General features: G+C 42.4%; 2 protein-coding genes and 1 long non-coding RNA gene across 4 annotated transcripts; 1 reads left to right on the top strand and 2 right to left on the bottom strand.

The window, feature by feature from the left end:
- Positions 1-224: 224 nt before the first annotated feature.
- Positions 225-6,471, bottom strand: ube2j1 (ubiquitin-conjugating enzyme E2, J1). Its single transcript, XM_088325456.1, has 8 exons — positions 6,120-6,471; positions 5,338-5,411; positions 4,171-4,302; positions 3,102-3,186; positions 2,928-3,033; positions 2,726-2,858; positions 1,418-1,537; positions 225-681 (listed from the first exon to the last, which is right to left on the bottom strand). The coding sequence occupies exons 1-8, from the start codon at positions 6,148-6,150 to the stop codon at positions 427-429; spliced, it is 936 nt and encodes a 311-aa protein (XP_088181582.1). The 5' UTR covers positions 6,151-6,471; the 3' UTR covers positions 225-426.
- A 1,401-nt stretch (positions 6,472-7,872) lies between these two features.
- Positions 7,873-27,414, top strand: LOC148346285 (regulator of G protein signaling 6-like). 2 transcript variants are annotated; one of them, XM_088324676.1, is made up of 18 exons: positions 7,873-8,203; positions 10,887-11,200; positions 17,428-17,524; positions 17,740-17,790; positions 17,913-18,019; positions 18,281-18,332; positions 18,643-18,707; positions 18,894-18,970; positions 21,067-21,148; positions 21,209-21,283; positions 21,369-21,470; positions 21,538-21,599; positions 23,803-23,913; positions 24,037-24,162; positions 24,258-24,444; positions 26,120-26,209; positions 26,347-26,400; positions 27,193-27,414. In XM_088324676.1, the coding sequence occupies exons 2-18, from the start codon at positions 10,925-10,927 to the stop codon at positions 27,241-27,243; spliced, it is 1,665 nt and encodes a 554-aa protein (XP_088180802.1). In that variant the 5' UTR covers positions 7,873-8,203; positions 10,887-10,924; the 3' UTR covers positions 27,244-27,414. The 2 variants fall into 2 exon arrangements, with proteins under 2 accessions (XP_088180802.1, XP_088180801.1); XM_088324675.1 differs by having other exon boundaries at positions 21,067-21,283.
- LOC148346286 (uncharacterized) lies at positions 12,114-27,508 on the bottom strand. Its single transcript, XR_015848237.1, has 3 exons — positions 26,956-27,508; positions 26,078-26,188; positions 12,114-12,699 (listed from the first exon to the last, which is right to left on the bottom strand). It is a non-coding gene; the product is annotated as an uncharacterized LOC148346286 (long non-coding RNA).
- Positions 27,509-27,984: the final 476 nt, after the last annotated feature.

Genomic DNA, 27,984 nt, shown 5'->3' on the forward strand with positions numbered 1-27,984 from the left:
CGATGCCTTATTTTTTGAATTATAAATTCAATGCCTTTCTGAGGATCCAGTGCAAGCCTGCCTTCCTGATTTTGGAGCTTTCTCTTCTTCTGATAAAATGCTCAGTGTGTTAGCAAGCGAGCAGGAGCTTGTCGTGAACTCGGTGATTGGAATCGACCGTATCGGAAAGGAGAAACCTTAAAAATCAGGCAGGACGTGCGGCCCTCCAGGTCCACATTGCCCAGGTACGAGTTAAGAGCTTAAATACAATTGGTAGTGCCATTTCTTTGTTGTAGTTCAAAGTGGGAGAGGGATAGCGTTTTCAGTTCTAAGATACTGTGAGCAGATACCTTCCTGGCAGAAAACCAGCCAGACCCCAAACATCTTAACGTGCCGTCGTTACAGTGCCGGAAAAACAAAAAAGCCAAAGGGTCTAAGGATCCGACCTCATAGCTCATAATCCAACTTGTAGTCCTGGGCCAAGTAAATCCTTCGGAAAAGCAACGCGGCTAGGATCAATGCTAGCACCGCGATGAGGGCGGCGGAACCGGCGTGGCTTTCTTCCCGGGGCTCGGCCGGTCTGGGGGCGGGACTGTCGGGGGCTTCCCGTCGGGGTTGCTGGACTCGTCGCTGCCGTCGAGTCGGGCTAGGGTCCGGAAGGTTTGGGGTCCGTTCCTCGCTGCTAGCTGGTGACGCTTCCACCTGAGGAGGCGGAATAACAAGACTTTGGACCCGATTCTCTACACGATATAGAGGCGGTCGTAGTAATCCCTTACTGTTTCGCTTCCTTGCCATTGTGAATTGTGTTTTGCGTTCTGATTCGCCAAAGAGTCGCCCCGCCCCTTTTCTGCCGGTGTCTGCCTGCACGTCAGTGACGTCGCGGTCCGAGTTGTACGTGTACGTTCAACAGCTTGACGAACCTACGTTATGTAAGCGTGTATCTTTTTTGTTTTTTGAATTTCTCGAAAAATCGAACAAAAGCGCCGGCGACCGGGGAATAAAGGCGGAGGAAGATGCTTTCCATGAACAAACAAAGTTGGATTTGCTCTGGAGTCACATGCGATACTTTGGAGCTCCCTAGTGGTTCCCTGGCGCTTTGTCAAAATGGTTGATAATGGAAAAATATGGAGTTTTTTTTAAATGGACACCCATTCTGTTTTTCAATAAAAAAATAGATGGATACAGTATGTGTTTCCTTCATTATGCTTGTATAAGACTTTAAACTCTCTCCCTCCTCAAATTGTTTTTTTTTCTCCAGTTTCAATGTATTATGGTGTACTTAATAAATACATAAATAAGGTGTTCTAATTTGGAGGTTTTGACAAAGGATGTACTTTTCCAGAACGCAAACTCAGCGAAAAAAAACGTATGACTCTATATTGTCCAGACGGCTGCTTTACCGAATCGCAGTATTAAAGAAAAGGAACAAAAAAGGTACCAGCGGAGTTGAGGGTCCGTCGACGGCACCGTCTGAAGAAGAAGAGGCGGCAACGGCGCCTTCCTGGGCCGCATCGGCGACCTCCTTGTTGGCGTCTTCACCCGATGGACTCGACTCCGCCTGCGTGAGACACACGGAAGCGACACGCTTTTTAAACCCACAGTAAAGTGGCTGATGGGAGTGACTAAAGAAGAAAACTGTGGAAAAAGGATAAGCACAAGATGCCTTAACCACTGTGACATAAGCTTAAATAAGCAGCAGTGGAAGGCAAGTGACACTGAAGGACAGAGCAAGCTTTATTTATACGAACCAGCGATTCATAGCCATCAGGCAAGTGGCTAATGTGAGTGACTAGAGAAGAAAACAATGGAGAAAAAAAATGGAAAATGTCTGAATCAAAGAACACAGCGATATTTGCTGGTGGAAGGCAAGTGACACTGAAGGAGAAGGTAGGAGAAGGAGAAGGTAGGAGCAGCAGACAGCTGCAGCCATGAGTTGCTAGAGAAGGAAAAAATGAATAACAAAGTGGAAGATGCATGGATCATGGACCTCTGCAACATTCACTCTTATGAGCACCTGTGGAGAGTGACACTAAAGGATGAAGAAGGAGCAGCTCACAATAACAGTAGCAGCTTGTGATAACATGAATGGCTAGAGAAGGAAACAGTGGGGAAAAATAGTCACTCGTGCCTGAATCACGTAGCTCGCATTAGCATCAGTGAAACAGAGTTAACAATGAAGAACAGAGCAGCTAACAATAACAATAGTGGTTAGCAGTGAGCCAGATTCAGATCCAGATCTACTTTATTGTCATTCTTGTACACGAGTATACAGAACGAAATGTCAATACAGCTGACCCGCACAGTTTCCTTGAATGTACAGATATTAATAAAATGTTGTATTGAGTTGGAGTATTGAAGTACTAATAATATACTAAATACTAATAGCTATGTATAGTATTATACAGTAGTGCAAAGAGTGCAAGAGGAGCAGCTAACCAGATGTGCAAAATGGGCAGTCAGGTAAACAAGTCACTATACAATAACAATAACACTGGAGTACGATAGTGCAGAGGAGAACAGATGTGCAAAGGAGTGGCTAGGTATAAGAGAACTGCCAGTAGTGCAAAAAAAAACAAAAAACAAACAGAGCTGCTGGTCGGAGTCTGGCGCTCTCACTGCTGCGACCCGGGTTCTAATCCCCTTACGACCGATACTTCATGATTCAGTGGGAGTGATGGGATCTCTTCCCACCTTCCTGATCTCTCAAAACTCAAACCTGACTAGCGGCGCCAACAAGCGCGCCTACCTTAAAGTGGATTTGTTGCGCTAACTCGTTTGCCGCCTGGTCCTCGGGGCTGCCGAGTCCGCCGTTGGGCGAGGCGGCCAAAAGAGCCGAGCGACTGGTGCAGCCGCACGCCTCGCAGCAAAAATCCTGAGACCTGACAAGAACACACAGCCACAACATCGTCGTTAGCAATTCTGGGACTGCTGTCCTGGTAAAGTCGTACTTTTTGGCCAGGATTCGGCGTTCTTCGGGAGTGTAGTCCAGCGATCCGATGGCGCCCTCTCCTTTCGTGGGCATGAACCCGATGATGGCGATGAGGGCCGTTCGGACTAGATTAATCAAGAAATCCCGGATCACTCGTCAGGTTTTAGGACTCAATGAGCCCCAAAAAACTTACTGCTCCACGAAGGCTGCCAAGTCTCCGGATGGTGACCCGAAATACTCAGACAGATTTTCTTCCCCACTTCGAATCTTCCGTTCGGCTGAGGACAAAAAGGAATTGAAGACACCCTTTTCATGGCCAAATTCAAGCACTTTTAAGGACTTCCATAGACAATTTTCCCAGTACCATTACATAAAGAAATTCAGCGCTGATCCAAAAAGAAAGAGCCTATACCTTGGTTTAAAACCCAAACCCAAAGCCTATTTCGAAACCCTAAAATCGGTTTAAAACCATAACTTACAACCCTAACCCGTGAGCCTAACCTTAGCTGTAACCCTGTTTCAAACCATAAACGTAGCCCTGAACCACTTTTGGAACCATACATTCAGGGAAGAACCCCAATATGGAGCTAAAATCCTAGTTCCTAACCCTAACTAGCTAAAACCCTAGCCCCAACCCTAGTCAGACTCCTAAATTCAGTTTAATCCCCTAATATGGAGCCTAAACATTAGTTACTAACCCTAACCACAATCCTATCTCTGAACCATAAAATAAGCTTAAAACCCTTACTTAAGGCCCAAACCCTAGCTCCTACCTTTAGCCCAAGACCGAACCTAAGAAACATGGCAACCATTTCAAGCATTTACAACCACTCCATCTAAAAGTCAACCCCTTTGCAAACCTTTAATAAGCTACATTAAAATTCAAGAGCTTTCAAGGACTTTAAGCACTAGTACAAACTCTGCAGATACTACCCCAGGGACGGGCAAACGACAGCCAGCGCCGGTCCCCGGTAAGTTGCCTCACACAGAACCTTGTACCTGTGATTTCTGCCAACTGCTCTTAATGTGAAGCAATTCAATGAAGCGTGGGTTAACGGCTGCTGTAACTAGGACTCCCTTTGACGATGAAATGCCTCATCATCTAATTAGTGACGCACATTAAAGGAAAATTCCCATTATCCAATTTGAGTAAGATCACAATCTGGGCAGAATCAGCGGGGAAATGTCTAGTATGGAAAAGCAACACGACGACCAGAACAAAATGGACAATTTTGGAAAAGGATCCGTCGAGCGTGTCTTACTGTGAGGAGAATGATGCTGGGAGGCTTCATGGGATATTCCGGAGGGAGGACAATCCTTCCGTGGTAAACGCCGCCGTGGAAATCGGAATCGGGAGGACCTCGGACGGAGAAGTGCCACTCGAAGAGGTTCTCCTGGAAAACGGGACGTGGCCAGGGACCCGGCAGGAATGAGAAGACACTTTATAGGACCAAGCTATACAAACTAATACCAGCTGCCGTTAATCACGAGAGAGAAGGGAATGCAAAGCTACTGGAGCAGTTTCGGCGTCATTTTTAACCCTTACATATTTTACGTTTTAGATTATTTTGATGAGTTATCATCGAAGAACACTCGACAAAAATTATTTATGTACATTCCCCTGAAGATTTTGAAAGGTTAGAGGAAAAAAAAATCTGAAATGACAAAGTTATAACACCGCAAAAGCGTGGATATCGAGTGTAGATACAATTATTTCTAACACCAAGCAGACTTGTTGAGAAACATGGCAACAATTACAAGCATCTACAAGAACTTCACCCAAAATTCAAGCACTTTTCAATCTTTGTCAACACAACATTAAAATTTAAGTATTTTCAAGGATTTCAAGCACCTGTACGATATTTTAGTTCACTTTGTCGTGTACTTTTAACTAACCTAAAGTTTCCTCAACAATGCACAACACAACAAAATGTAAATATCTATAAAATGTACTTTTCGGTGCAATAACAAACTAGAAGAAATAAGAATACAGTTTGAGTTGTTTCTACACTCAACATATTTAAAAACTTGTTGAGAAACATGGCAACAATTTCAAGCATGTAAAAGTACTTCACCCAAAATTCAAGCACGTTTCAAGGATTTCAAGCACATGTACGAACCCGGTGAACCAGGGTGGACAAACTTATTTAAATTTGAGGGGCACGTCGTAGAAGGTGGGAAGGGTAGCTTAAAGATAAAGGAAGAAAGAAAGAACAGGAAAGTGGAAGAAAAATTAAAGAAAGTGAGAGAGAAAAAAAAAAGACATATAGAAGGAGAAAGAGATGAGAAAGAGAAAACAATGAGTGTGAAAAAGAGAGAAATGGAAAATATTTCAGAACGCGATTCAAGTTTCATTAGTCTTGATGTCCTTTTGCACTCGGCCCCGAAAACCCCTTTTGGGTCCGTCCCCACCCGCGACGTCCACTTACGTCCAGCGGCTGGGCGTGGTAATGCTCCGTGGGCTCTCTTAATTCGGCGGCTTCCTTCATCAAGCGCTTCACCGCTAGGCCGCAAAAGAGAAAGATGTCAGCCGAGATCGCCGTCAGACTCAAAAAGGGAATACTCCCGGAATCAGTCCAGATGGAATAAAATATATATATATATATATATCAGCAAGAGAGAAGCCTAGCCCGAACCCGAACGTAATGATCTACATTTTAGGCTCCAGTGGTGATGGCCCTGCGAAAGGCACCCTGTTTGTCCTTGTTTTAAAAGGCCTGTAGCACCTACCAGAGGACAGTCAATGACATAAAAGACGAATCAAAACTGAAAGCGTTGGTCCTTACTAGGCTTCCGTAACATCCTGTATGGTACGCATGCGCACAGGTGACATTTTGGAGAAATCTCGTCCTGCGTTCCACTGACGTGTCCCACCACACGTCACATTCCAAACAACGCCGAAACTCAAATTGTCACACAACATTGATCGTTTTTCCCCCAACAATGCAAAAAAATTGATTGCTACAAAAGAGAGAGAAAATTAAACTACAAGGCAATAGGAATTACTGGGTTAAGAAAAAGTCGTTTTGCGTATTGTACCGAGAATGGTTATGAACAGCACCTTATTTGTGATTAAGAGCTATACAAATAAATAGGACTTTATTTACACTTTGAGTTCAATTCTGTTTTCTGAAAAGAGCAATGCAACTATATTTGGATTTAACGTGGGAGAAGGGTCAAAATGAGAGAAACATATCAATGAACGATTTACCTGGACTCTTGAGGTTGTATTTACTCTCCATAATCTCCAAACACTGAAAGGAAAAAGAGCTCCTGTCGCAGTGGAGCTTTTATTGAAAGTTAACAATCCAAACGAAGGAGGAAGCCAGCCGGTTAGCGCACTCTGCTAGCGTGTTATGCTAGCTTGTTTGGCTAGCGTCAGCTGCTCGGAACGATAAATTTTTCCAATGGCAACCACGCTTAACTCGCTCAAATCATACAATACGTCATTAAAAATATTTTTTTGTATTTGTTTTGGGATCAAAATTTAATCCGAGTGTCGAAATGGGATAGAATAAAGTGCATCCCCGTAGACGACCGAGTGACGTCATACAGGAAGTAGTTGTCGCAACACTGTAGGCGGGGCTGAGACCTACGACGTCTTACGTATGTGGTTCTTATTAATTCAATGTTAATGGGTAATTTTTTTCCACTTGTTTATTTTCCCAAACCCATGATAAAAAGAGTAAGAAAACAATAACTCACTCCTTGCTTGAGCCGATTGTATTTGTACAGTCCTGAATCACTCTTAAAACGCATAACGAACCCCCAAGTGACAGACACGTCATCGTGTCCGACATATTGGATGTGGCCGGTCAAAATGTTTTGAAAGTTGATTTCCGGTTTGCGTTAAGAGAGAGGAAATGGTTTAAAATCTTGAATTTAAAAACATAATTAAACATCATTTTAAGATTATTCCGCGTTTTAGACATGAAATTGTTCAATCCTCCTGTTGTCCTGGGGTCAAAAATGATCCGCCACTATGTTGTTAAAACATTCCATGAATGCTATTTTATTTAACTTTAAATGTTATGACTTTTCTTGAATTGGTCCCAAGAGTAGAACAAAATGTCGTTTTTATTCAAATGTCCATGTAACGAGTATAAGAAAGTACAAAGACCTTCCTTAAAATGAGGACAACAGAGGGTTAAAGGGACAGTGTGTATTATTTGTATTCCATTGATTCAAACCAGTTTACTCATTAAAAAAACTATAAATACATGAACTATCAGATAAAAGTCCATTTTTATAAATTCTAGGAAGTCAAAAATGTGTATTTATTAACGTATTTTTTTTAAAATGAAAAAGTCAAGAAATTTGTATTTCTTTTACACCGTGGGATCCCCATTTAGGTCGGCGCCATGTTTGTCCGGCATCCTGCTGCCACATTGTGCCGTGTAACATTGCCCCCTGCTCATATCAGACAAAACAGAGGTGAAATATTACACTTTAGGGATTTTAATATAAGATTACTGCAAAGGTAACAAAATAAACCAACCCTTTCTTTTTGACCTTATTCTTGTTTTTTTTTTCCTCTCTCATTTTTGTTATTATTTTCTTATTTGATTTATCTTTTTTTGCCATTTTCCTTGCTTTTCTTTTGCTTTTGTTTTGCTTTTTTTCTGTTTCCTCTCCCCCTTTATATTAAAGAAAACTAGTGCAGCTTGGTCACTTCGAATCTCCATGATTTGTCGTCTTTTCAATCGTTTTTCCTCACACTACAAAACACAGCGACATCTGGTGGTCAAACATGACGCACTGTCCCTTTAGGCACGTGCCAAATGGTAAACTATGAAAACAAACCCTCTCAAAAGATTCGCCTTTTGTGATTTTCAAGTTCTCCTCGCATGTGCTGTGCAGGTGGCCATTTCCTCGGGGAACTTGACTTCCTGTTTACTCTGGCTCAGAACTCCGGTCGGACCGCGGAAAAGGCTCCTAATTCCGCGCAACCGGTTGGAGTGCTCCATTAGTATCCGACGGCGATTTACTGTTAAGTGTTTGCATCGATTTCTCAGCTTTTTGTTCTCTGTCCGTCTCTGCATTTTGGCACACTATGAGAAGAAAGACAGTCCTAGAACTGTGGCAAGGAGCTTTGGAGCATCTTCTTCCTCTCCTCCTCCCATTGCATCCCCATCTATTCACTTGATTCGACTGCACCTACCTTTTCTCTGCTTCCCTCTCTCTTTCTCCCTCTCTCTCCAATCATGCATTAGCAGGGGAAGCCAAAGCATCTTCTTCAGGAGCTGCAGGGGACAGAGAAAGGAGGGAACTCCACAGCATCATCTGGATAAGAAGGTGACAACTCACTTAAGCGACACAGTCCACGTTCATACTTATGGCTAATATCACTTTGTTTAGAAGTAAATTTTCGTTTGATAAGTCTCGTTTGCCTGCATGTTCTTCAATGTACTGTGTTCGTAACAAACACCAGTGTCTGAAATAACGTCTGCCCGGACGCCAGGGGCATGCATCTTTTACGTCGGGCGTACAACTTTTTCAAGAAATTTCGGGATTTCGGTTAGTTTGGCAGCCAATCAGAAGCCTGCACGGAATAACTTCGTGCTTGCGGACTTTCCCGAGTGTTACAAGGTCGAGCATTTGCATATCATTTTCCAAAGTAGATGCACAGAGAACACAAGAAAAATGGAGAAGTTGTTAGGAATGGAGCCCCTGAATAAATATTCAAAAGAAGCTAACACAATTTATGACGCTACAAAACGTAAAAGTACATTAAAAGCATCGTGGAAAGAGGAGTTCACGTGGCTTGTAGCAGACAACGCAACGCAAACATCGCATGAATGAAGATGAGTAAATACATGATGGAAAACAGCGATGTCATATACATGCAATGACTGTTATAAGTAGATTCATAAAAAACTTAATTTTAAAGTGTTCTGTTATATATTCTGATTATCAATCCTTAATACTTATTGTGTTTCAAGTTGTGAAAATGGGGCAGGCAACTTTATGGCTGGGCAGGCAACTTTTCAGAGTTGTCTGCCCTGACATGAGTTTCAGACACTGCAAACGCCTCATGAATATACATATCTTCTGTATATAGGTTCCGTGAATGCACAGTCACTTCGTCATCATCATAACCATCACTCATTTTCGCCATCATCATCACCGTCTCCATACATTTTCAGCATACTTTGTAATAAAAGTCTTTAGTGAAACAACAATAATTCTCATTGGTGCTCGTGGTGACAATTAGTGTGTTTTGTCCATCATACCAAGTATCTTTGGACCTTCTGCTAGAGGGGGTACACCCCCAGGTAGCAGGACCACCCATTGCTAAGTGTCCTGATCTAAGACAAGACATGGAAGCTTGAGCCAAATGACTCCAGTGTCAAGCTCCCACTTGTCTGCCCTAACTATGTGATTTGTGTTCTTATTAAAATGTATCTCTATGTGATTATATTCCCATGTATTTAGTTTTGATTTAATTTTCATGATCATCACCCACATATTTATCCACCCTATTGATTTGTTTATAAATAGAAAGCCACATAGTGATGAATTTGCATAATACAAGCGTGACAGCAATTAGAATAGAATAGTCATATCATTGATAAAAATAAGAATAACAATGACTTCAATGATACAAATAATAGTAATAATAATAATAATAATAACAAGCTTAATTATTAGCTTGACCAATCCATTGACTGTATGAGGCTCTGCTCACTCACATTTTTGGATACCGGTAATACTACTAATAATTACAGCAATAGTCAGATAACAATTATCATATTCAAAAATAAACAACCTGTAGCAAAGGAAAAACGTTTTATTTATTACCCTACCTTAACTCTGGAGTCAGCAACCAAAGGGTCTACAGCCACATGTGCCTCTTGATGTAACCAAATATTCTGGGGAGAATAAAATATGACCAAAACATCTTAACATTTTTTCAATGCTTTAAAAATACTTCGAAGAAGCATAAAATATGAAATGCCTAACTTTTATGGTCTAGTTTGCTTTTTGTTTTCATCTCAAAGGCTTTTATTATTTTTGAGGCTTCAGACATATTTTCTTTTTATAGTTTAATAAACAGCTCTTTCAACATCTTGGGTTGAGGATTGCTGCCTTAATGCACTTCCTCTTTTAAATCAAAGCATCAATAGATACATAATCTTCCATGATGAAAAAAAGTCAAGAGCAATGAGAAAAGAAATAACAGGATGGGTTGACTCGCTGTTAACTTACTAACACGATCACTAATTCGATCGTTTTGGGGCGCAGTGCCAAATCAGAATCCTTGGTCTCTCTATCAGGCATGAGGCAAGAGAATTGAGTGCCTCACTCTGCATCGGTTCACCACAGTAATTGTATTGATAATATCCATAATACAAGGGGAACGTTTGCAATTTGGTAGAAGAAAAACAACCACTTGGGAAGATAAATGAGAATATTAACACTGAATACATTTGATGATGTCTATTTTTAAATATTATATTTTCATGACGCCCCGCGACCCTAATGAGGATAAGCGGTACGGCTAATGAGATGAGATGAGATTTTCATGACGAGAGGCACAGCCCTCGCCTGCCTCACTGCTTCCTCGAAACCCAGGGTGCATCCAGCATCAATTATTCAGGGGGCGTTTTTATGAGATTGTGATGTTTTTGTGATAATATGCAGAATAAAGTACGTAAAAACTAGAAATTTGAGAAGGACAATCAAAATGTCTGTGAGAGAATGTTTCAGTTTTTAACCTTCTCAGGGTTTCTTCATTTTCCTCATGTTGAGGTTTTTGAGTTTTTCCTTGCCCTCATGTCGGTTTTAGATCAGGGGATGGTGTCATAATTGTCGTTGGTTTGCAATAATCTGTGGTCTGTGCAGCCCTTTGAGACTCTTTGTGATTAAGGGCCAAACAAATAAACATGACTTGACTTAAAAAACCTCTGTTTGGAAAAAATCACAATGACCACTTGTTCCTCTGTTTGAACATGTCGTGCTTTCTTGTCCTAAAAAGGAGCAAGAAGCCAACTCTTCAGTTGCCGCCAGACTAAAATGGAGCCGGATGAAGCCCAAGGGAGAAGGTGTGAAGAAAACACGACAGGAGAAGTGGAGTTACAAAAGATGGAGAGTTCCGGGGCGCTGATACAACAAGAGTCCCGAGAAGATGCAGAAGAGGAGCAAAGTCAGGAGGAAACAAAGTCTTGCGGCTCAGGCGAGGACGACCAAGACCCGACGGAAGCTGCCCGGACCAGACCTTTGCTCCTCTCCAGGCTCTCGAGCATGGTGGACCCCAAAGACGACACCCCAAACATGATAGTCTACAGAAAAGTAAGTGCCGTCTACCGAACGGTGATCGATAAGACCTCTTAGATACTGGAACGAAGACTCCAACTGAGCCGCTAAGTCGCTGTTACTGTCATTATTACTGATGTGAGTCACCTGTTCCCGCTCCTTTGGTGCCAGCTGCCTCTGATTGGCTCACCGTCCTTATTCAAACCCACTCCTTTTTGTCACCTGTTGTCAGTCTGTCTGCGAACCTCACTTCACTCTAGGCGAGCTTTTTCAACCCTGTGTCACAGACCAGAACTGACACAGGACTCAATTGCATGCGTTTCTCAGATTTTATTGAAAGAGAGGGAGAGTAAGGCTTGCTTGATTGCTTGATTTGAAGACTGGCGTAGAGCGGGAACGAGCAAGGCGGGAGTGACACTTTCGTGTCGGAAGAAGCCAGGCGGGAAAGGCAAGTCGTTTGACCGGGGCTGGAGATCATAGGTGATGTAAAGTTAGCAATAGGGGTCGTAGGCAGGCGGCAGCCAAAACAGGCGTAGTCAGGTTCGGAAACGGGTCGAAAAACGGGAATCAGGCAGGAAACAGGCTTTAACAGGGACGAAGTCGAAGGGGAACGCTCACTGAGTGAAACGCAACAGCTCGCAACGATCTGACAAATTTTCAACTCAAGTCGAGGGCTTAAGAAGGGTGTGGCCACCAGTCAGCTTGTCTGGGCTGTTGGCGCCAATCAAGCTGCCACAGGTGTTCCAAATAGGGCAATTATGACACCCTGACTCCATCCTGTTTCCCCGGCTTCGACTCGTTTCTGATCCCCACCACGTTTTTTGTCCTCCTGCCCCGGCTACTGACCTGTTTTTTCAGTTTCCGACACCGCCAGCGCTCGCCACGGAAGTCCCACTTCCATGTTCAGAGCAACCTGCTTCTAACACCCTGAGATTACCGGATCGTGGGTACAACCCTATCCCTAGTGGGTCCTGTCTCCATTCTGGTCCTGACAGTGACTCTTCCTTGCTATAAGACAGGTGACAAGCATGCGGCCTGTGGGCCAGATCAGGCAGGCCAATGGTTTGAATCCGGCATGTGAAACAACGGAGAGAAGCACGAGAGAAAAAAACGAGCTGTAGGTGCAATTGTGTCCACTTGATGTCGCCAAAACCAGGCGCCACTCACAAAGCAATTAGAACTGGATTTATCTCTCTCTCTCCCCTTCTTTCTCTCTCAGTCTCTCCATTCTCTCTCTCTCTCTTGCTCTCTCGCTCTCCCCCCCTACTTTTATATGTCTTGGTTATGTCTTTCCCTTTTTGCCATTTGGGGCTGGTTTCCTGGGTAATGTTGGCTTACTGGATTGGGAAACCTAAGGCAGAAACTTCGAGGCTTGTGGTGCGAGTTCCTCTTAGCTGGAAGTTGCTTTTCTGCCTTTAGCGCAGTCTTGATGGATCGTCTCAATCAAAGGGGATTACGGGGCTGGCCTTCCTGATGGATGCTTCTCTCATCGGCCTCCAGGGGGAAATAAACTGTTGGGGTCCGGAGGCTCTGCGCTGTTTGGAAACAAGGTGTTTTAGAAGTTTTAGAAGGCTGACTCGATTTTCATCGGGGATAGCGATTGTTTCCCCATTCGAGCTGGACACTAATGAGCCAAATCGACCAGCACCTCAAATTTAGTTCGTTAGCCCGGATAAAAGAAGCAGGTGCAGCTGCTGTAAAACAGTAGCATGCATATTTCTTCAGGGTCGCACGTCTCCCAAAATATCAACCCCTTTGAAGACGAGACAATGCTCGTTCAGCCAGGTTCCCCTTTGTAACCATTGCCAAAATGTGAGCACAAAAAAAAAAAGAAGCCTTTTCTCTTCCCTCAAAACATTGCAAACCGCGGCCGACCGTTCGTTCACAATCAATTGTCATGACCAGAAGACAAACAGGACCCACTCGCGTAACGTTTCTCACAGTTTTATTGGGAAGAAGGGAAAGGAGTGCACACACGATCCGGTGATCGCTGGTTGCGGGGAGCATGTTGCTCTGAAGTGGGACTTCGGTGGCGAGCGATGGCAGTGTCGGGAACGAAAAAAAACGGGTCAGTAGCCAGGATAGAAGAGCAAAAACATGGTCGGGATCGGGAACAAGTCGAAAGCCAGGAGAGGAGAGTAGAAGTGGTCGAGATCAAAAACGGATCGTTATTCGGGACGGGAGAACAGACGTGGTCGAGATCAAAACGGGTCGTAATTCGGGACGGGAGAGCAGACGTAGCGGGAGACAAACAGTAGCAAAGACGGGACGAAAACTGGGTTGCCGTACAAAAACGGAGATTCGCAGACAAACCAACCAAAAGGGGAATGACAGGACAGAGTTTAAATACTGACAGGGAGCCAATCCGTCAACAAGCTGCAGCTGGCGCCATGGCAACCGTGACATCAATGCGGTTTGCACAACAAAGTGTCAGAGCATCACAACAAACTGATGGCCCTCATTTGTTTGGCTAGAATTATGATAATGGTTTAAATGTGTGTGAGGGACAGTACAAAAAAAAAAAAACAAAACATTCTTCATTTACCCGTATTGTGCGATTGGAATTTCGGCTCTTGAGAGAACCGGCTCTTAAAATTTGATTTCAATGAAAACAGCAGGCCCTTGAATGGCTCTTCACATTTTTTCTTGCTTTAACTGATATTGTCTTGATTATACTTGTGAAGCACCAGTGCCTGCTCATTTGGCGCCAACCGCCGCGGGTTCTGATTGGCTCCCTGGCATCATTTGAACCGTGTCCTGTCAATCCCCAGTTGTCAGTCAGTCTGTGAATCTCCGTGTATACTAGGCGAGCCTTATTCGAACCAGACACCCACCTGTCCCGTTTTTGCTCCGGTTTGTCTCCGGCTACGACCTTTTTGGAGCCTGACCACGTCTGCTCTCCTGTCTCGGCTTACGAACCCTTTTTGTTACCGACTAAGTCTACTCTCCCGCTCTGGCTTACGACCACGTCTCACTCTCCTAGTCCCAGCTATCGACCAGTTTTCCGCCCCTGACACCGCCATCGCTCACTACGGAAGATCCACTTCAGTGTTACGATCACAATCCGCGTACAAGAGCGACTTGCATCCCACGCCAAACGAAAACCAGATCGTGGGCGCAGCCCTTCCTCTTTCCTTCAATAAAACTTGTGGTAGACATCACGCAAGTGGGTCCTGTTTCCGTTCTGGTCCTGACAGATGACTTAACAATAATAACTCAACGCAATGCAAACAATTGATTAATCATTTTCAAAAATGTATTAAACAACTATTATAATAGCCTGATTTTTTTTCCACTCTACAGTGAGGTTATTACTCATTTAAAGTCAATCAACACAGAACCCCTGAAAAACAGTGCAATAACAAATAAACTATCATGAAATACAAGCGTGAACTTTTGGCTTTATTCTACGTAACAAATGAAAATGAAGCTCAGGATGCTCGAAAAAGACACGGAATATTCGTCAAAAGATTTAAACAGCCACAAAAAAAAAGATAAAAGAAAAATTGCATAAAAGAAAAATATAAATACAAAAAATATATATAAAAATAAAATTAAAAGAAAAAATAAAAGAAAAAATATGAAAATATAAAATAAAATATAAAAATTTAAAATAAAAACGTATAAAAAAAAAAAGAAAAAGAAAGGAAAAAAAATGCAAGATCACAAAATAAAAATGACAACGAATGACACTTGGGATACCTTAACTATAGAATACGGAAAGTTACAGGAGATTTAAAAATGCCTCAGCTTCATTTAGTCAGTAAAAGCATTCTGCTTGGCAATATTATTCAAATGAGTCCAAATTTGACTCCTTTTTTGGCAATTATTCCTTTTTCTCCTCTGTATGTAGAGCCAGGGAAACCAGAATGCTTATTGACCAATCACACGCGCCTTCAATAGAAAAAAGCCGAAGAGAAAAAAAAAACATGTCTCTTACGGAGTTGGCTCCCGTCGTTTATTACAAAGGGCTGTTACGTTCGCAGACAACACATCGCTAGTTCCGAACAAATAGTTATTAACGACCTATGCTGGGGAGCACAACCTTAGAGTGTCATCAACACCGCCCAGAAAATCACGGGCTGCTCTGACCAGTCTGGAAAACATTGCCATTAACAAGGACTTTTGAATACACGATGAAAAGAAGGCTGATTGCTTTGGAGGTGGAGGGGGGGGGGGGACTATGCCGCTGATTACATTAGGGCGCTCTGCATTACAGAGACACTTTAACATCTTAAGCAAGCTTCCCTCTTCTCAGCACTTAACTCCCATTTATAGCACCAGAGTGTTAATATTTCATTTGACCGAGTTGCCCGGCAGGTCTTCGAGAAGAGACTGAGATTAGCAGTGTTGAAGAAAAGGATTATGTTGAGGGACCATGTGGCCTAGCAAAAACGGATTTCTTTAAATTGAGAAAAGAAAGTTAGCTCTAGTAAATTTCGATCCGTTTTTCCTATCAGATAGTAATACCGAAGCCTTGAGAAGCGTCTCGTGAAAAAGCGCTGCCCTGCAGTAAAACAGCTTCCGGCTGCATCACCTTTTCACAGCATTTGTTTCCAGTAAGCTTTTTGAAGTCGACATGTTTCATCTAGCAGCGCCTCTTGATATTATTTTCTTTGAAAACAGCCGCAGTCTCTTGTCAATTCAGGCAGACTTGGTATTTGTGAATTTCAGTGGAAAAATACTTCAATTTCCCCTTCCCTGGAAGCGGCGGCCTCACAGTCAACTTTCCTTTTTTATTTACAGTCGCCATGTCAGAAATTAGGTGAGCTGAAATGAAAAGGGCACGGTGGCCGAAGGGCGACTGCCATCATCTGGTGAAATGGTTATTTTTTTGTACACATTTATTTTATACTGAGGTCAACATTACTGGCAGACCACATACCATTTTATAATAGAGGCTACGGGGCCAGTAAAAATGTGATCACAGGCCATAACTGGCCCCCGGGTTGGACTCTGGAATGTCTGGTTTAGGGTTAGCTTATCCTGTGCAATTTTGTTTTTATTGCTGCCTTGTTGTGAAGCCTTAATGTCCATTGCTTGTACATGGAAGTTGGCAATGATGGGATGGCCGACCGCAAAAAAATGTATTTAGGGCTTCATTTTTGGGGGGGCTTCCTCCTGGTGCCCCTAGATGTGCAGGATACCTGTTGCATACAGTTATCATGTATTAACTCATTTACTAGTATAACTATAAGCTCCATTCTTTTGGGCTTTCTCGAAGTGTCACAAAACCCTGATGCCATAAGAGGTTAATTGCCTGTAAGGGGAAAATTGTATGATGTATTATATCAATCTTAATGTGCTTCAAATGTTCTCAATAAAAGGCTAGGAGATAAGCATATCAGAGTGTGTGATGCCCAAGTGTCAATTGTCTTTGTTGTTCTGGATTGAACATGGCCCAAGGACCCATGTTTTTGCGTCAATTCAGTGACAGAAGCAGAAGGACTTTAATGCATTCAAATCATCTTTAGTGTTTAACTCTCCTCCCGCATGCGTAAATCAAATTTGAGTATTTGTTGTTGTTGTTCTGAATTGAACAAGCCCCGAGAAAGAGGGCAATGCGTTTCTCTGCAAGGGCTTTTTTTCCTACTGTTGGGCATTAATATCAAAATGTAGCGTTTACCAAATTGTTTGAATTAGTTATCTGACTCCATTAACCAAACACAACCTACATTCACTCAACAATTTATGCGCGCTCGTTTCTTGACAGAAAAGATGAACAGGAAAGCCGACATTTCCACAGGGGGCAGATTTAATTTCATTAACAATTGAACTAAGTGAACTCCATCGAATACGGCTGAATTAGTGACGTTAGAGTCTCTGTGAAGCCTTTTTCTGAAGTCATTTAGCTCTCTCCTTATTGGCCCACGTCTACCCGCAAGATGATGTGCCGGCTCCTCCCATGGGCGTGCCAAGGAAGCCCAACGTGGGCTCCACTACCTCGCCGCGATGTCTGGAAAACTCAAAACAACACCGAGTGTTTCTACGTCATCAGGGCCTTGTTCTCAAAACATCTCCTGCCGTCCTCCGTCAGAGTCCTGTTATCAAAATTCCCCAGTCAAAATATTCTGCATTTGGAACAGCGTGACCTGTCATTGAACTACAGCCCAGTCTGTGAATACCTTGCATTAAACTCAATAAATGTAACTTGTATTCAATCGTATAAAATCCTTTATGGTCAAATGTATAAAATCCTTCACTACCCATGTTTGCGTCTCAATTCTATGACACAGACTCAAGTGATTGTCCCTGACTTGCAGATTGAAGAGATCATCACTTTCATGCAAGATGAGACGGAGGGCATCCCCATCAGGATGGTCAAAAGCTTCATGACCAAAATACCGAGTGTCGTCACGGGTAAGTGACTTCAAGACATATGGATGCTCATTTTGTTTTAGGTCTACCGTCCTGATACCAAGCTAGCCTTTAGCAGAACAAGTCTGTCCTGACTTCTTAAGTCGAGCTGCTACTGCAGATGTGTACTGCTTCAAAATGTTGTGTGTATCCGACTATTCCTAGCAGTTGAAACTCTTCAAAATCACCATGTACACGTTTGTCCTGTTCCTGCACAGGTACGGACATCGTTCAGTGGCTAATGAAGAATCTCGCAATCGATGACGCAGGTACGTTTCTTTGTACTAACCCCTAAAAATGGATTCCCTGGGACATTGATGGTCAAAATAACTCGGCTCAAGTCACATGGTATTTTGTACGTCGTTTCTACCCGTTCTCTCTCGTTTCTCAGTTGAGGCTGTACACTTAGGAAGCCTGATCGCAGCTCAAGGCTACATCTTCCCCATTTCCGATCATGTCCTTTCCCTGAAAGATGACGGCACCCTTTATCGTTTTCAGGTAAGCCTGGGCATATATGCTCATACCTTTCGGCTGGCGGACGTTTCCTCAGCTTACAGCTCAAATGAAACAGAATAGAAGTCAAGCACAGGTCTGCCGACTATAAAAATGCTGTCAGTGAGGATGTACATTATCCTTAAAGCAGTCATGGATTTTTTCTTTCCTTTCACCTTCTTTTGTCAACACAAAAAAGTGGAAAGAAAGAAACAGAGTTTAGCTGTTTACATATATATCGCTATTCTGCTCTGTGTTCTTTTTCAGGCGCCCTATTTCTGGCCATCCAATTGTTGGGAGCCTGAAAACACAGACTACGGTAAACGGACTACGTCGATATCACACTTAAGCTTCCCTCTCTACATGTATTATTTTTTTCTGTATTATCACTTTCCTTACTCTCTCGCAACAATACAGTCTATAAAACCTGGGACAAATGGGCATTTTTACACATACATTTATGAAATGGGATCGGTCATGATTAAACTGAACAAGCTAGGAACAAATTGATTGACACAGGTCAATGACTCAAAATTTGTTGGAAGATTGTACTGTTTTGAAAGTGTTTTGGTTCAGAACTGAAGCAAATTGCTTCGCAAAGTGAAAATTTTGGCGTTTGTCCCCTGCAGCCATCTACCTGTGCAAGCGGACCATGCAGAACAAAACCAGGCTGGAGTTGGCGGATTACGAGGCGGTGGGTCCACCGATCTGTTCTTGGGGCTGTGTCTTATTGATTACAGTCCAGGGGGCGTGAGCACAACAGACTGAGAGTGCATGGCACCAAAAAGTGCAGTTTAACATATCTCTGTGCTAAATTTCAACCGATTTTTAACGTTTTGAGCCTATTGTTTGGTCTTACTGCCTTCTTTTTATTTGACAGGAGAGCCTTGCCAGGCTCCAGAGAGCATTTGCCAGGAAGTGGGAGTTCATCTACATGCAGGCTGAGGCTCAGATCAAGTAAGTTGGACCTTGTCCCTACAAACACCATAGGCATGTATATCTTGGTTCAGTGCCCAATAGGGGGGGAGAGAGAGAGAGAGAGAAAGAAAGAGAAAGAGAGATAAAATAAAGTAAAAAGAGATGGAGACAACGAAAAAAAGAAGAGAAAGAGAGAGAAGAGAGAGAGTGAGAGAGGGAGGGGAGAGAGAGAGAGAGAGAAAGATAACAAAAGAGAGAGAAAGGGAGAGAAAAAAAGATAAAAAGAGAGAACAAAAGAGAAAGAGACAGAGATAAAATCAAGTAAAAAGAGAACGAAAAAATAAATTAATAAAATAAAATAAGAGAGAGAGCGAGAGAGAGCAAGGGGGAGATAGAGCGAGAGAGCGTGAGGGTGCGAGAGAATGAAAGAGAGAAAAAGAGAGAAAGAGAACAAAAGAGAGAGAAAAAGAGAACAAAAGAGAAAGAGAGATAAAATAAAGTAAAAAGAGATGGAGAAAGAAAAAATAAAGAGACAACGAAAAAAAGAGAGAAGAGAAAGAGAGAGAGACAAAGAGAGAGAAGAGTGAGAAGAGAGAGAGCAAGGGGGAGAGAGAGCGAGAGAGTGAGAGAGCGTGAGAGCGCGAGAGAGAGAACGAGAGAACAAAAGAGAGAGAGAAAAAGAGAGAACAAAAGAGAAAGACAAAGATAAGAAAAAGTAAATAGAGATAGAGAAAGATAAAATAAAGAGAGACAATGAAAAAAAGAGAAGAGAAAGAGACAGAGACAGAGAGAATAGAGAGGGGGAGAGAGAGAGAGCGAGAGAGTGCGAGAGAGAGTGCGAGAGAACGAAAGAGAGAGAGAAAAAGAGAGAGAAAGAGAACAAAAGAGAAAGACAAAGAGAGATAAAATAATGTGAATAGAGATAGAGAAAGAAAAAATAAAGAGAGACAATAAAAAAAGAAAAGAGAAAGAGACAAAGAGAGAGGAGAGAGAGTGAGAGAGCGAGAGCAAGAGACAGAGATACAATTGTTGTTTGATGTAGAACGTAACTTGGCTCATAATGCGACAACTTGGCCCGATTGGCATGACTTTGTCAAACTCCGCCCTTATCTCTCTGTCTTTTAAAAATGCAATTTCCGAAATGTTCTATCACCTAACCTCCTAAAAAAACACACAATGACGAAAAAGCCATCTAATTGAACTCAAGAGGGGAGTGAGATCCGCTAGAGACATGGGCCGATCTTTCGAATGTTTTATCTACAGAATATTCTGGGCATGAAGAAGTCAGACAAAAGCTGTAGATAATCCATGCTAGCAAAATGGCTTACCATTGTTTTTGTACTAAAAAGGTAGATGCAAAGGCTGAGTCAATACGGAAACTTAGAGTTGAAATTTCCAATGAACAACGAGTCCAAAATGATTCTATCAAGTGCGGATATGTTGGGCTCAGGAGGTAGAGCGCGCGTCTTGGGATCAAGAGATCGCAGTCCGAATCCCGTCTCCTCCGTGTTACATGTCGAAGTGTCCTTGGGTAAGACACTGAACCCCTAATGCCCCCAATAAGCAGGTTAGCGCCTTACCGCTATTGGCCGCTATTGGGAAATGTAAAGCACATTGTAAAGCGCTTTGGGAAGTCTTGACTTGAAAAGCGCTATATAAATGCAGATTATCTCATTTCATTGAGCTTCAAAGCCACTTCTGGCTACAAAATAAAACACAGCTGAAATAATGGGAAAGACTGTATAATTTGGACTGAGTACATGAAGAAGTTCTAAATAACGAAATTATACAAAGATGACTTAATATTTTACAATGTTCTTTAACGTTTCACGGAAACACACTGAAATGAAGTTAACAACAAAACAGACTCATAACGAAATCTAGCTGGCCCCCTAAGGCAAAGCATGTCCACCTATAGGTGATAGGGTTTTCTGGAGCATGGTCATGATTCCTTTACTTCCTTAGTTTAATGTTTATTCTTGTGTCAAATACATGCAACATTTTTGACAACAATCCTTACAAACCGCATATGTCAGAAGAACTTCAAATCATTGAACCTTCTCAGACCTTGCAAACTTCAAGTTGTGATTGGAGGTGCTACTGACTTAGAATGACTCTTTGACCCTTCTCTGTAGGATCGACCGGAAAAAAGAGAAAAGTGAGAGGAAGATCCTGGACAGCCAGGAAAGAGCTTTCTGGGATGTCCACCGGCCCGCAGTAAGCCAGGGGGAGCAAAAAAGTCAGAGCGTTGGTCAACTCCCTTGTTTTTGTCCGCAGCCTGGATGTGTCAACACCACTGAGATGGACATCAGGAAGTGCAGGCGCATAAAGAATCCTCATCGTGTGAAGAAGGTAGCAACGAATGAAACCAAATTGTGAAGTTGCCTAGCAAAAACCGGAGTGTAACGTCTCTACCGTTCCGTGCCTTCGGAACCAGTCGGTGTACAGTTTGACAGAGGACGGTACGCAGTCTCCGAGTCCGGTCCATACTCCCTCTCAGACATCCAGGAAGGGGACCAAGGAGGACGTGGAGAAAGAGGTCCGTCAGCACTATACACCCATGAGCTTGTCCGTAACGGAGAGCGTTACATTGTTTTTGTTTGCAGATCTTATTCCTCAATGCCCAACTCGAGCGACACTGCATGAAAATGTCCAAAGTTGCTGAAAGGTAATCAACTGTTAAACACAAAGTTCTCAATAGTTGGTGTCAGGTCTATCAGCTGGCTTCTAGAACACAGGCGGCCCGCGGGCCAGATCAGGCCCACCAATGGTTTAAATCTGGCCCGCATGACAACAGTGAGAGAAGTGCAAGAGGAAAATAAGCTGTAGTTTTAAATACCGTATTTTCTGCACTATAAGGCGCATCTAAAAGCCTTTATTTTTTTCAAAATCTGACCATGCGCCTTATAATACAGTGCGCCTTATTTATGGATAAATATTAAGTCGCAAAGTCTTGCAACTAATGCAGCAGCCGCCGACTAGATTTTCCCCCGAAGGCCAAGTAGTCCGCGGTGTATGCTGGGATTTATTTACCGGCGTTTCATTGGCTAACCAATGTGTCAATCATCATTTGAATCGATCGCTATTGGCTAAAGTTATTCGGAGGTAAAGGGGGCGGATCCTTTTTATCATTTACAGGCTGGCATAGGCTAAAGCAGCAAAACAAAGCCTGCAATTGGCCGAAAAAGATGTGTCAATCATCAGTTGAATCGATCACTATTGGCTAAAGTTAAAGTTGTCTCTCCCTCTCTTTCTCCTGTTCACTCTCTCTTTTTCTCTCTTTCTTTTTTCTCTCTCTTCTCTATCTCTCACTCTCCAACTCTTTCTATTTCATCTCTCTGTAACTTATGCTGTAATTGTCTTTCTTTCTTTCTTTCTATTTTCCTCTTTCCTTCTCACCCTCTCTTTCTCTCCCCTTTTTTGATCTCTCTCTCTCTCACCTCACTGTCTCTCTTTTTCCCCTGCTCACTCTCTTTCTCTGTTGTTTCACTTCTCTCATTCTTTTTATCCTTCTCTTTTTCTTTCTCTCTTCATGTCTTTATTTCTCTCTTTATTTCTCCATTCGTATCCCAATTCTGCTCTCTTTTTCTCTTAGTTACTCTGTCTCCCGGTCTGTTTATCGCTCTCTCCTTCCGTCCCCCTCTTTCTCTCTTTTTCTCCCTCTTTCTTTTTCTAAACTTTCTTGTTCAGCCCCCGTGAGATTTTTTTATAGCATTTGTGGCCCCCCAGCTAAAACGAGTCTGACACCCCTGTTCTAGAACATCAATTGAACTCAAAAGTTGAGCAACTCAAGCCCTGAACCCTATCTAACTCAGTCCATCCCTCCTTTCATTGAAAGAAAAACCGAGCTTGAGGGAAAAGGCATAAACAGGTGTATTTCGGAATGCAAAGGATGAGAAGATCACAGCAAACAAACCTAAACTCTTATTCCTTATAACAAAATACAATAGTTCTCCTTAAGGCACATGTGTCAGAATCTGGTCTTCGGGGTCTGGAGGTCTGCAAGTTTTAGAGGTTTCCCTTAACAAACAATGGTGGATCAGACCAAGAAAAGTGAAATGTAAGTTTCAAAGAGTCTCAAAGGGCTGCACAGATCAAAGACTATTGCAAACTACAGACTATTATGACACCATCCCCTGATCTATAACCTACATGAGGGAAAATAATACACAGATATTGTCAACCTAAAATATAGGTTTTTCATATGCTATAGAATAGCGATGTTGTTTAGATGGACCAATAACTAACATTTTCGTCTTTTCAGGGTTGAGGGCGCAATCTTTTAAGTGACATCCATCTTTTTATCTCAGTGAAGCAGGCCTCCAAATGTCCAGTTTAGTGTGGCAGATTAGAGTGTCATCTGCGTAGCAATGGAAACTGATATTATACTTGCGAATAATATCACCTCATGGAAGCATGTAAATGCTGAAAAGAAGGGGGCCCAAGTACTGAACCCTGCGGAACACCACAGGTAACACTAAAGGGCTCAGATGTCATTTCATCATATTTAACACAGTGCGTCCTATCTGAGAGGTAGGATCTAAACCATAAGAGGACGGTTCCTGAGAGACGAATCCATTTTTTCAACCGTTCTAGTAAGATATTATGGTCCACAGTGTCAAAGGCAGCACTATATGCCTACTATAAGGCAAAGGTTGAGCACTCTGAGCAAGACTCTTCTCCCAAGTGTGATGAGGCCATAATTCACTTTCAATAATCCTGTTGGTAATAGTTTGCACACTGATCCACAATCTTGATGAAGTGAATTATTCTCAGGAAAGGTTGCAATGGTATTATCTTTTGAGGAACTGATGCTACCTGCACAGCAGTTTGGTCATCTTTGATATGAAATTTGGTCTGGTGTGCATCAGTCTGATAAGCTACAGCGAGCAGTATTTGGAGTACGACCCCTTGGTCACACCGCAGGACCCGCCCAACCCGTGGACCTGTGACGACCACTCCTTTTGGGATCTGGACGGCAGGTACACAAAAGTCTACTTTTTGTAGGAAGTTTTGTGGGGGAATTTTATGAGGAGTCCATACAGTCAAAACCTCCCAAAAAACAAGAATTTTGTTACCCTGTTGTGGTCCTTGTCAACCCAAAGCAAGGAACCTGGTCATCAGAGAGTTAAGAAGTGGGGCTTCTCCATGGAGGAGGCACTCAAGGACCCAGCCGGATGCGATCTCTTCTTCAAGTTTCTCCAGTCGGAATTTAGCTCCGAAAACCTGCGGTGAGCATACCAAAGGCCTCTTTCTTTGATATTCGTGCCCATGTATAATTTTGGACTCTTTGTTTTGTGTCTTTCCCCAACAAAATGTTTTGCAGTTTCTGGTTGGCCGTGCAGGACTTAAAAAGAATCAGGCAGCAGGACGTCGCGGGGAGAGCGCAGGAGATCTGGGCTGAGTTTTTAGCTGAAGGGGCTCCCAGTTCCATCAATTTGGACTCTCACAGCTACGAGCGCACCAGCCGCAACCTGGAAGATCCCGGACGCTACAGCTACGAGGATGCTCAGGTAGTGGACCAGAGGAAAGGATCGAAAATCCAAAGACTACTAGCTTGCGGCGAAGCTTGTTTACTTCTTATCGCCATCAGATAAGATGAACATTCTGTGTTTATTATACATGTCACAATCAGTCTTGAAGACTTGCAACAAATGCTTAGGATTCTTAAATGGTACTTGTAATGCCAGGGTTGTTCTATTTTGACTATTGAACACTGGCAGTTGATCAATATTTTGCTCTCCTGGATGGTACTTGAAATGCCAAGGTTGTTCTATTTTTATCATTGAATGCTTGCAACAAATAAGAGCTGTGCATTCTTTGGTTGTACTTGAAATGCCAAGGTTGTTGTATTTTGATCAGGGAGCTTGTAATGTTAGGGTTGTTCTATTTGCGGTCACTGTTTGCAAAATTGTGGTTGGTCTCCAGTGTTCCCTCTAAGCTGCGCACTGCTCGCAACATTCTCAGCGCACAAGAAAAACTATCCAGCTCACAAAAATCAGGGCTCGAAATTGCTCATTAAGAAGCGAATTAAGTCAAAGTTACGGTGCATGAAGGTAAAAATACACGGGTTCCCCTGACGCTGAGTTATAAATGCAGTATTTTGAAGTTAATGACGAAGTAGAACGAAGTTGAGTAAAGTTAGTAGAGTTTTTCGAGAACCGGCTTCTTCGGCTGGGCTCACTAAAAGGAACCGGCTCCTTCGGGTCCTAAGCAGCTCTTCGGGTTGTTTTTGCTTCTTTAATCCCAACATGACCAAGTATTATGTAGAATTATGCACAAAATGACTTAGAGGAAGAGGGGAATAGAACAAAAAGAAAAAATACCAAAATGAAAAAGTAGTGAAACGCTGAGAAAAAAAAACAAAAAGGAAGAGAAAAAAGAAGGATAATTTCAGAAAAAAAACTGAAAATCAGAAAAGAAAGAAACAAAGGAAAAAAGTAAATAGAGAACAAAAAGAAAAAAGTAACAGCTCGGAAAAAATAAACACAATGAGATTTTTTAAAAGGAATTAAAAAAAAGTAGAAAAACAACACAGAAAAAGAAGAAAACGTTTGTACTGCATTCAAATCATTTCCAATTATATCAAGTGAATCTTGTTGCCAACATTGTACTTCCACTAAAAAGTGTGATTAAGTACAGTTCTGTATCTTGCAATCGACTAAATAAGCCCCCAAAAATGTTAGTATTATGCGACAAAAGAGATCAGGAAAAAAAATAAATGGATATCTTGTGAAAGAATTGTAAAAACAAACGACGTTTGTAGGCCGTACAACCTTTGCAATAGTACATGAGTCAATTCATTCAAAAGAGAAAAATAATTTAGCATTGCCGAAAACTCAGCAAAATGTAACTTGATGTCAAGTTTTGGACATGTTTGATAATGGATTAGTTGCCACACTTGGGATTGCTGTTGCTCACTGTTGTTTCAAGCATTGCTCACCGACTTTGTGTGAACGCTCAGGCCCGTGGAAATTTACAGGGAACATTGGCATTCACCCATAGTTATGCAGAGAGGCAAATCGGGTTGCTGCTCCTTGATTCCCACACCCGACAGGTTTGGTCTATTTTATGTAACCGGGGAGATTCTGAATAAAAAGTAGGGTCTCGGGGGGGGACCCTTTAGAACAGGCTGGATATTTGTACCTGATGTCTTCTCTCCTGGTTTTTGGTGTCCCTGGTTTTCAGGAACACATCTACAAGCTGATGAAGTGTGACAGCTATGCTCGTTTCCTGCGCTCCAACGTCTATCAGGACCTGTTGAATTCCAAAAAGAAGGTCTGTTCCATCGTCCAGGCTGGGACAATCAATTCGATAAGGATCTCATACATGTTGCCACAGGCCCAATTTTGCCAACCAGCGATTTCGTTTTTGTCCGAAGCAGCAGTTTGATTCTCTCCCCTTTTTCCCTACAGGTGGAGGTGGAGCAGGGAAGACGTACCTCGTTGGAGAAGTTCACACGCAGTGTGGTGAGTTTAAACTATTTTATACCTTTCGATCGAGTCAATACAGTAAACTCCCAGGATAAGACATGAATATGTTTGGAGGTGTGGATTAAGGTGTAATTGCTGTACAGTGGGGGATAGTAACCTATGCTAGTTTTGAATCCCTGGTACCCCAGATAAAATACATTTCACATTATAACATTATACATTGTACATAAATACAAATTTCAAGAAAACTGACACTTGATTTAACTTTGGTGTGACATCAGCTAGTCCTGTGGAGTATCGGGTGGATGCACGATGTGGAAGGAAACAGCGAATGCAAATTTAAATTGATTTCGAAATAATGATTGTCACACCGTTAGATTTCCTTTTTTTTTTTTTTAACCCATCTTATTCTAAATAATCCTGTTCATCGATTAGTTACCTCCATGCACCTTAGCCAGCTAGCCATTTGTGTCCCTTCTTCGCAAGATTAGTTTCCATGGTTATATTTTCGTTCTTCCCTGAGCATCACTGGAAGTCTTGGCATCTACAGCTAATGAATACAGAACCGTATCGCCAACTGGCAGTCTTTACCAGGAACACGAGATCCTGACCCGAATGAAGAAAAGGTCATTGTGGGAGGGAGTTCAGCCAATGGCATATCAGCATTTTCAGGACGCCGTGATGCAAACCAATTGCAGACCAGCATTTTATATGACGTTGACCTAAAACAGACAGGATTATGGGGTATAGTGGGGAAACTGCCGTTACGAGGGGCAGAAAAAAACATCTCATTCCACACCGTATCCTGGTTTTCTACTGTATTTGCAGGGCAAATCTCTGGCAGGCAAACGCCTGACGGGCCTCTTGCAGTCGTCCTAACCACCGGCACGACGGAAGACAAGCACATTTTGGAGTCCTGATGGGAAATGTCCTTCAGAAGTGATTGCATGCTGAAACTTCCTGCAAAGATCTTTGCTTATAATGAAGTATCTGTTATCCCACTCCTCTTTTGTAGCTTTCCAGTTTTGCAAAATTAAAGTTTGAACTCGGGTCGAAATCTTTGTCTCTCTTGGTAGAATTTGTTTTAGCAGAGGGGAAAATAACGATGACATTATTAATGGCAATAGAAATGTTCAAGACCACACTTTTCAGATCAATAAGAATTATAATTTTATGTACCAAGATTAAAGGGGTTAGGGGTTAGCGTTAGTGTTAGAAATTGGGGCAAGAGTTACTTAGAAACCCAAGCCTTGCGTTGATCCCCTTACATTGAAACCCTCGAATATCTTTAAAAGCCGACTTGGAATCCCTGGAATTGCTCTAAAACCCTTTACTGACAATTTGCAGTACAGAAATAGAAATATCAATAGAAATATCAATAAAAAACAAACTCTCTACGCTATATATAAACAAATGTATAGTTCCATCATTTAGATACTACTGACAACACTATAGATCTTGTATGACACTGTATTGTGTCCTGTAAGGAAGATGCACAGGTTTTGAGTTTTTCCTTTCCCTCGTGTAGTTTTTAGATCAAGGGATGGTGTAGTAGTAATCTGTAGTCTGTGCAGCCCTTTGAGACTTTTTGTGATTAAGGGCTATACAAATAAACACAAC

The sequence above is a fragment of the Urocampus carinirostris genome, chromosome 20 (assembly GCF_059441175.1).
Source record: "Urocampus carinirostris isolate Australia breed hairy pipefish chromosome 20, RoL_Ucar_1.0, whole genome shotgun sequence".
In the NCBI taxonomy this organism is placed as follows: domain Eukaryota; kingdom Metazoa; phylum Chordata; class Actinopteri; order Syngnathiformes; family Syngnathidae; genus Urocampus; species Urocampus carinirostris.

Excerpts from the sequence above, each read along its gene's own strand:
- ube2j1 (XM_088325456.1), bottom strand. The coding sequence starts at position 6,150 with ATGGAGAGTAAATACAACCTCAAGAGTCCAG. Across the intron at positions 5,412-6,119 it reads ATACAACCTCAAGAGTCCAG|CGGTGAAGCGCTTGATGAAG; the intron begins GTAAATCGTTCA and ends TTTGCGGCCTAG. Across the intron at positions 1,538-2,725 it reads CGCAACAAATCCACTTTAAG|GCGGAGTCGAGTCCATCGGG; the intron begins GTAGGCGCGCTT and ends TGTCTCACGCAG.
- LOC148346285 (XM_088324675.1), top strand. The coding sequence starts at position 10,925 with ATGGAGCCGGATGAAGCCCAAGGGAGAAGGTGTGAAGAAAACACGACA. Across the intron at positions 24,445-26,119 it reads ACAGCTACGAGGATGCTCAG|GAACACATCTACAAGCTGAT; the intron begins GTAGTGGACCAG and ends CCTGGTTTTCAG. Across the intron at positions 26,401-27,192 it reads AGAAGTTCACACGCAGTGTG|GGCAAATCTCTGGCAGGCAA; the intron begins GTGAGTTTAAAC and ends CTGTATTTGCAG.